The sequence below is a fragment of the Aegilops tauschii genome, chromosome 2, assembly GCF_002575655.3.
Source record: "Aegilops tauschii subsp. strangulata cultivar AL8/78 chromosome 2, Aet v6.0, whole genome shotgun sequence".
In the NCBI taxonomy this organism is placed as follows: domain Eukaryota; kingdom Viridiplantae; phylum Streptophyta; class Magnoliopsida; order Poales; family Poaceae; genus Aegilops; species Aegilops tauschii.
In genome coordinates this window covers 131,699,651-131,708,553 of record NC_053036.3, presented here as the reverse complement: position 1 = coordinate 131,708,553, position 8,903 = coordinate 131,699,651, and the positions used below count along the sequence as shown (strand labels likewise).

Sequence of the window (8,903 nt, the reverse complement as noted above, 5' to 3'; positions counted from 1 at the left end):
AGGAAAAATGAGAGATGAGGTGAGTTTTTGTTGTTCACCATCCAATTCAAGCATCACACAAATTAAGCATTACTATTCAAAGGATGCAGAGTTAACCCGTTCACCCTTTCTAGAGGAATTAATAAGTTAAAATTTGTGTCCCGTTACAACGCACGGGCCCTTTTGCTATAATAATAAAGTACGGATTGACTCCGTGGGTTCACTGTCACAATACGCTTTCTTCCTGTGAATTTATGCTTTCAATTTGAATTTAAAACATATGCGTAATTCGGGGAACCACGTCGCAAAATTTTCGTACGTATATGATCTGTGGTCTGCACTACTACCTGGGCCTCATCCTCGATACAACTTTGCCAGGCTGGGCTAAATCGCCTTACTGAGCCTTGATCCGAAATCGGCCCATGCAAAAAATATGACGTGCAACCGAGATTAGGCAGAAAATAAACGTCTTTACATGGGATCGAACTCACAATGTTGCACGTCAAGGCCCAAAGCTGCAACCAACACAACTAAAGCATCAGGATACAAAACAAAACGTTTGTTTCTTTATAAATTAGTACCACCTCGCTGCTTTACAAGCCGTTCTACCGATTTATATATGTTTCCGATTCAATATCAATAAGCAGCCTGGAGAATTAATTAGTAATAATGGGCCCTGTTTGTGAGGAAAATATAAATATGGAAAGTGAATTTCGAAAAAGAAAAAGGAGAGGATAATGACCATATAATACCAGCGTTGTTGATCCTTGGGCATAAATAAGGAAGGTGAGCTCCTAAAACAAGGAAGAAGGGGGAGGAGATAATAATATGTTGCAAAGGAATTATAATACGAGGGCATGATCCTTATACATAAATAAGGAAGGAGAGTTTAATAAGAAAGAAAGAAAGAAAGGTGTATGATATATTGACACAAAGCAAACCCAGACATGGCATGAAATTAATGCAAAGTTGATGAGATTTCAAAATTGCTTCAATTTACAAATAATGCCTTCAAAAATTGAAATTAGGGGGGCCTTTAGGGTCAGAATTGTTGTACCAAAAGTATTGTATGTGTAAAGAACTCGGGATTGTTTGTTCAAATGCGAAGGAATAATTCATTATTTCTAATGCTTAGTGAGATTTTTTTTTCACGACAGCTTACAAATAATGCCTTCAAGATTTAAAAATTAGGAGGCCTTTTAAGATCAGAATCGTCGTATAAATTCGCGTGAATTGGCCACGCCCATACAATTGATATGAAGTATTACTAGAACTTGGTGCGTGCCTTCCTGCCGTTGCCGGGTGGCATCATTGAGATGTTCTTGGGACATGTTGCTGGATATTTCGGTGGATACGTCACTATATCTCCCGTTGCAACGCACGGACATATGTGCTAGTGACAACAATTTCTATTCTTTTTTGGCTATGAATCACCAAGCTGAGAGAGACACACCTCCGTATTTTTCACCATGAATTATCAAGAAATGTCACGAGGTTCAAACCGGGCAAAACACTAAGGTGCACTTCACAGGAAACGGGAAAGAAAACAAAAGCATAGCCACACTTTTGATGCGTGGCACCTAATGCTGACCTTGAAAGCTGGAAGCATATTCCTGCAGGCCAAGCGGCAGGTTCTCCCCTGAATCTGCTTGCCACAGCCACATCCTCACGACTCTTCTGCAACACACAAGAGATGCCGTGGTATGACCATTGCGCAGCCAAAAGGGACTTAATCATCAGGATTCAGCAGCCAAGAAACAACGAGGATACAGGGCTCTTTTCTTGTTTTGCCGCATCATCAATTCATCATCCTTGGTCCCATGGTTCAGGTGTGATTCAGGAATGGTTCAGGTGGGATCCTCAGTCCCAAATCTGTGATACTGATGGCTTTTGCTGCTATTGGGCTGCAGGGAGTTATTATGCACAGATTAGGAAGCACAATTCTTCTTCTTCTGGTAATACTATGTGTGGTGTTGCTGTTAGAAGGGGCAGCAGCTTGTTCAGGCGGGCGATGCGAGGTCGGTACGGTCAAGTTTCTCTCCATCCTCCTCGCCGACTCTGCCCTGATCGTGAGATATTTCTTCTGGAGATAGAATAGAGGTTGGGTCTGACTCTGACGTTGGGATTTGCAGCTCGGCGACCGATGTTCGTCAGAAGGAGACTGCGGGTCTGAACTCTACTGCTACAACTGCTGGATCGAGTTCGCCGGCAAAAGGTGCGTCCGGACGACGGTCGCCGACCCGTTCAAGATAGCTGTGAGTAGTGGATTCCTCTGCCATTGCTCTGTTTTCTTCCACTCATCTCCATTTCTGCAACTGTTCAGTAGTCAGTATTGTTCTTCTCTCATTCCTTATTAGGACACATCGTTGCCGTTCAACAAGTACGCGTTCCTGACGACGCACAACTCGTTCTCGATCCGCGGCGAGCCGTTCCACACCGGAGTGCCACGGATCACGCTCTACAACCAGGACGATTCCGTCACCGATCAACTGAATGTCTGAAACTCTGAATGTAACCCATCACTTGTTCAAATTTGCTACTTTCAGTCAGTTCTTGGATTCTGACTGAACCGCGCGGGCCGCCTTCCCGCAGAACGGAGTCCGGGCGCTGATGCTGGACGTGTACGACTTCCGCGACGACATTTGGCTTTGCCACTCAAAGGGAGGGAAGTGCTTCGACTTCACGGCGTTCGTGAGTAAACTAAGCTTGGCTCTCAACTGCGGCACACTTTCCAGCGTTCTACGACGTACGGCATTGGGACTGAAACCTGTGGAGTGATCGGTGATTCTGCAGGAGCCGGCCATCGGCACCATGATGGAGGTCGAGGCGTTCCTGTCGGCGAACCCGTCGGAGATCGTGACGCTGATCCTGGAGGACTACGTCAGCTCTGACCACGGCCTGTCCAAGCTGTTCCACAGCGCGGGCCTGACCAAGTACTGGTTCCCGGTGTCGAGCATGCCGCGGGACGGCGGGGACTGGCCTCGCGTCCGTGACATGATCAGGCGCAACCACCGCCTCCTCGTCTTCACCTCCGACGAGTCGAAGGAGCGGGCCGAGGGGATCGCCTACCAGTGGAACTTCATGGTCGAAAACCAGTGTAAGCTTCAGCGATGGAAATTTCTCAGAAAGAAGCCGAGATGCTGATCATGTGGTCGTGCATGCAGACGGCGATGGCGGGATGAGCTCTCGCGCGTGCCGCCGCCGCGCCGAGTCCCTGGCCCTCGACAGCCGGACGAGGTTGCTGATCCTGGTGAACTACTTCCACACGGTGCCGCTCCGGGTGACGGCGTGCGTGGAGCACTCGCTGGGGCTCGCGGACGTGCTCCGGGCGTGCCACGCCGCCGCCGGCGACCGCTGGGCCAACTTCCTGGCCGTCGATTACTACAAGGTACCGCGCTACTTTGCCTGTACGTAGCCAGTGGCAATGTACTAATCCGTGGACCGCCTCAAACTTGTTCGGTCTCAGAGAAGCGACGGCGGCGGCGTGTTCGAGGCCACGGACATGCTCAACGGGATGCTCATCTGCGGCCGCGACGACGTGCGTGCGTGCGCGGTGAGATCTCCGTTTTTCTTCTTCCTCCGGTAATTCTGAGTGAAAGTTGTGACAAGTAGCTCGGTTTGCGTGCTTGCTGCTGCAGAAACGAACTCTCAAGGACGTGCTGTATGGCCTGCTCGGCAAGGCTGGGCTGATGCCGGGTCACGGTGGGACGAGGAGGACATGAGAAGTCGTTCGGTTCTTGTTGGTTGTGCTTGTCATGCACTCATGTCGCGTGTGCAGCAATGCGTGAGAGATTGGATTGGGTGCCAGGGAGGACGGACAGGACCAGCCTTGCTGCGCTATTACTGTACTCCATTGTGGTTGCAGACTTGCAGCCATGATGGTTCGAGGAAAAGAACTGTAGCTAGCTATGCACATGGCCAGGAAGTTATTGCTGCAGTACTGATTAAGCCATGGTAGTATGGCACTGACACTGATGTTGTCGAGAGAGAAAGGTTGTTGCTCCATGCAGAGATTGGGTAGGTGCGGGTGGGATCGGGACATTCGTAGACATTTGTAGTATGGTGCTGATATTGCTGGTACTGTCGAGAGAGAAAGGTTGTTGATTCATGCAGACTTGTCATTAGCCAGGCTTGTTTAACGAAAAGTAAAGGACGCCGATAACTGCCACACGTGTGGTGTATCAGGTAGTTGTGCCGCACGTCCTGTGTGATACGGAGACGATCCCGCCCGCACGACCGCGTCCGAGCGCGCGCAGTCACAGGCCGCACGTCCGGTGTGTGGCAAAATCGCCCACACGTCCGGGCAAACGACCGCGCTGCCCGCACGACCCAGCACGCCAGTCATCTTGGCCTCCTTTCGATCCCAAGTCCGACCCGCCGCCGTCTTCTCCTACCTCTCGATCCCCAACCTCCATCGCCTTCCTTCTCTGGTTGCCATGGCAACCAGAGCAGATCCATAGTGCCTTCCCACCACTAACCCCCCCCCCCCCAACCCCGCCCTCCCAAGACGACCAGCTAAAAACAGGTGAATCTCCGATCTCCTTCTGTTTCTCGTCCTTCTTCTGGCCAGAAATTTAAAATTGCAAATTTGACAACGAAGATGGCGACTAGATCCACGCTATCGGGGCAAAACACTCCGCGAATTTGTGTGTATTCGCATTTGCCAACCAACATACGCCAGATCTGCCATGTACTATGCTAGAGTTGAGCTAAGATTATCGGTTGGCTTGGTGCGAGTAGTTGGTAATGAAGTATGCGTAGGAATCACCAAAAATATGGAGAGAAAGGAGAAATTTGCCATGGGGACGTAGGAAAAACAATTGCCACTTGTGTCTAACATCAGTTGCCACTTGTCGTTGCCGTTAACTGCCACCATGTTATCTTGTTGCTTGCCATCCTATTTTATTGGCTGTTGCCATCGCTTCAAAATGATAGCTGGCACCCAGATTTCAGAAGAGATAGTGTATGTGCATGTCCTACTTGCCATGATGTGTTGGTTGCCTACGCAGGAAATGTGATAAGATTGCCGTGTTATCTTCTATGTGCAAACAGCAAAGAATGCATTTTTTGCGGATTGTTGATGCGTTCTTGTTCATGCAGTGACTGAAAACACATTGGCAGAAACAAAACGGGGAAGAATGAATCACGAAGACGACACTGATCCTTGGTTTTCTCAAAGGCCGGAAACGCCCCCTTGGGATGCAGCAGAGTACAGTCAACTCATTTCTGCAGGGCCGTTGCTGCCTCTACTAGAGCAGTACGCGGGCATCGGTACGATGCATGATAAACAAAAAAGAAACAGTTGCCATGTTCGTGACGATGAAGATGTCATTCTACTTATGTCCTACAATCTCATTTTTCGCAGGTTCTTATGACCAAACCACAATCAGGGGGGCACCATGGCAAGTTCAGTCACAGGGCGCTAACGCTGACAAATATACGGGCAACCAACTTCAAGTAGCTAATGTGGCAAATCAAGGTAACGCATACGAAAAAGAAACTTACTGTTGTGGACATGAAATTAAACTTGTAAGGATGGCAAAAGACTCACGAGTTACATCGGAAAAATGTAGGACCTTCATGCAGCACGTGGCATCAGGCGGCAACCATGTACCTGCCATCAACGTCGTACACAAGTGAGTACATGAAGTGAAGTTGTGGACAGTGAATTAGGAGAAAGGAACATAGCTAACAGCTGCAGTTGCCATGCCTGGACAGCTGCAGTTGCCATGCTTGGACAACTAGAGTTACCATGTGTCATAAAATGTGATTGCAAATGTCTAAAACAAATGTGGATGACACGTGTGAACAAACATGTGTGCCATGGATGCACCGCTACATGTGCCATGTTGAACAAACTACAGTTGTCATGCAATGACCAACTGCTACCATGATCACAGGTTGTTACGGTGGAACCACATCGGCAAACGTCTCATGGCAAGCTTCACAGTTGCAGGACAGCGCTATTGCAGATAGAGCACATGAAATTGGAATGACAGACCATATAAGATCGGCACATGCGGCACAACAAGGTAAAAAAATGTGAACCAGAAAACAGTACTGCATTTGATTTTATGGGAATAGCATGTGAGGAAAAGTAGATTTGTAACGGTGGTGGTGGAAAAAACAAAAAAAATGCTACCAAGTGGTCGTGTGCAAAGAGTCATCTATTGTCTTCGGGATTTGCCAATTGCTATAAGAGTGTGTGCAACATTCATGATTGATCGCATTTGCCTAGTGAGCTCAAGCCTAGAATACAAGTTTTGATGCTGGAATATACTGGTTGCCATGTAGTGGCAGCAGTAGTTGCCATGTATGTTGGACTGTAGCTGCCATGGCTGTAGAATCCAAGTTTTGATGCTAAAAGAAGCTGGTTGCCATGCATTGGCAACAGTAGTTGCCATGTTTGTTGGACTGTAGCTGCCATGACTGGAGAACTATAGTTGCCATGCATGGCCATATGCAGATTCATGGCTTAATGTGTGAATGATGTCATGCCAAATCACATGCAGTTCCTGTACTCCGTTACGATAAACATGCCATTCAAGCAAAAGCTTACGCTCGTACCTGTTTTTTTATTGCAGGACCTTCAACTACAATCAACAGCGGCGTGGGGACATCTACTGCGGGGAGCTCTGAGCGCACGGAGGACGCGTTCCACCAGCCAGCCAACAATCATGCCACAAACAATGCCGAGTCAGTGTTGGAAATGGCAATCGTTCCAGCAATGCCGACAAGCACACCTTTGCACACCAGCACAAGCAACACTCAAGCACATGAAACATCCGCCGATACTGAAGTGAATGATGAAACTGATGATGAAGCACAAGGGGATGAAAATGGTGGGCAATCAGAAATCATGGTACCTTAGCCACCGTATGTTGGGCAGAGATTTGATTCGTTTGAAGATGCAAAGGAATTCTACCAGACATATGCAAAGTTCCATAGGTTTGCAGTCAACACCGAATACCATAGGAAAATTAAAAAAACTAACGAGTACAGCAGAGGTGAGATGAGGTGCTACAAGGCACGAAGGAACAAGAAGGGTAAAGGTGTTGCGCCTGTCGTTCCGGAACGAAAGAGAGGTATCATTGTCAAGACGGAATGCCCTGTCCGGTGTAAGCTGAACGTAGATGGAGCACGGTGGGTGGTCACTGAATATTTTGACGAGCATAACCACGAACTCATAAAGAAGTTTGACCTGGTAAAATTTCTGACCGCCCACAGAGGATTCACCCCCCTCGAGAAGAAATTCATAAAGCTGCTACATGATTGTAACGTCGGTCCATCAAGAATGGTCCAGATACTATCCCTCATCCACAGCAAAAATGGGACTCTGAGTAGCATGCCCTACATATCAACAGACGTCACAAAACTAAAGGCAAAGTACCATAGAGAGAGCAGGTTGGCTGACATAGAAGCCACGATAGCCTACTTCGATGAGAAAGCGAAGGAAGATCCAGATTTCTTCTACAGGATAAGATTGGACGATGAGGACCGTGTCAGGAACATATATTGGGTGGATGGTGCTGCAAGAAGAGCCTGCAAACATTTCCAGGATTGCATTTCGTTCGACGCGACATATCTCACTAATATGTACAAGATGCCATGTGGTCCATTCATAGGAGTAAATAACCACAATCAGTCATTGCAGTTCGGATGCGGGCTCGTTCGGAACGAAGACACAGATGGGTACACTTGGTTGTTCAAGACTTCTTGGAGTGCATGGGTGGACTTGCTCCGATGAACATAATAACAGACCAGGATTTTAGCATGCGTGTAGGCATAGAGGAGGTCTTTCCGTTGGCAGTGCACAGGCACTGCAGGTGGCACATTATAAAGAAGGCTGAGGAGACGCTAGGACCGTTCTTTGCTGACCGTCCAGAGCTGCACAAGGCATTCGAGCTGTGCGTGGTGTTGGAAATATGCCCTAGAGGCAATAATAAATTGGTTATTATTATATTTCCTTGTTCATGATAATCGTTTATTATCCATGATAGAATTGTATTGATAGGAAACTCAGATACATGTGTGGATACATAGACAACACCATGTCCCTAGTAAGCCTCTAGTTGACTAGCTCGTTGATCCATAGATGGTTACGGTTTCCTGACCATGGACATTGGATGTCGTTGATAACGGGATCACATCATTAGGAGAATTATGTGATGGACAAGACCCAATCCTAAGCCTAGCACAAGATCGTGTAGTTCGTTTGCTAAGAGCTTTTCTAATGTCAAGTATCATTTCCTTAGACCATGAGATTGTGCAACTCCCGGATACCGTAGGAATGCTTTGGGTGTACCAAACGTCACAACGTAATTGAGTGGCTATAAAGGTGCACTACAGGTATCTCCGAAAGTGTCTGTTGGGTTGGCACGAATCGAGATTGGGATTTGTCACTCCGTGTAAACAGAGAGGTGTCTCTGGGCCCACTCGGTAGGACATCATCATAATGTGCACAATGTGACCAAGGAGTTGATCACGGGATGATGTGTTACGGAACGAGTAAAGAGACTTGCCGGTAACAAGATTGAACAAGGTATCGGGATACCGACGATCGAATCTCGGGCAAGTACTATGCCGCTAGACAAAGGGAATTGTATACGGGATTGATTGAATCCTCGACATCGTGGTTCATCCGATGAGATCATCGAGGAGCATGTGGGAGCCAACATGGGTATCCAGATCCCGCTGTTGGTTATTGACCGGAGAGTCGTCTCGGTCATGTCTGCATGTCTCCCGAACCCGTAGGGTCTACACACTTAAGGTTCGGTGACGCTAGGGTTGTAGAGATATTAGTATGCGGTAACCCGAAAGTTGTTCGGAGTCCCGGATGAGATCCCGGACGTCACGAGGAGTTCCGAAATGGTCCGGAGGTAAAGATTTATATATGGGAAGTCTTGTTTTGGTCGCCGAAAAAG

General features: G+C 47.8%; 2 protein-coding genes and 1 long non-coding RNA gene across 3 annotated transcripts; all 3 read left to right on the top strand.

Annotated features, from left to right (window-relative positions):
• The first annotated feature begins 1,520 nt into the window (after nt 1-1,520).
• On the top strand, nt 1,521-4,160 carry LOC109786501 (PI-PLC X domain-containing protein At5g67130). The gene is made up of 9 exons (XM_020345076.4): nt 1,521-1,808; nt 1,890-1,997; nt 2,112-2,234; nt 2,337-2,474; nt 2,572-2,670; nt 2,773-3,076; nt 3,144-3,367; nt 3,446-3,532; nt 3,618-4,160. The coding sequence occupies exons 1-9, from the start codon at nt 1,800-1,802 to the stop codon at nt 3,699-3,701; spliced, it is 1,176 nt and encodes a 391-aa protein (XP_020200665.1). The 5' UTR covers nt 1,521-1,799; the 3' UTR covers nt 3,702-4,160.
• A 1,177-nt stretch (nt 4,161-5,337) lies between these two features.
• Nucleotides 5,338-6,139, top strand: LOC123497342 (uncharacterized). Its single transcript, XR_006671032.2, has 3 exons — nt 5,338-5,458; nt 5,553-5,615; nt 5,880-6,139. It is a non-coding gene; the product is annotated as an uncharacterized lncRNA (long non-coding RNA).
• An 852-nt stretch (nt 6,140-6,991) lies between these two features.
• Nucleotides 6,992-7,726, top strand: LOC120973650 (protein FAR1-RELATED SEQUENCE 5-like). The gene has a single exon (XM_040399550.1). The coding sequence runs from the start codon at nt 6,992-6,994 to the stop codon at nt 7,724-7,726; it is 735 nt and encodes a 244-aa protein (XP_040255484.1).
• The last annotated feature ends 1,177 nt before the right edge of the window (nt 7,727-8,903 follow it).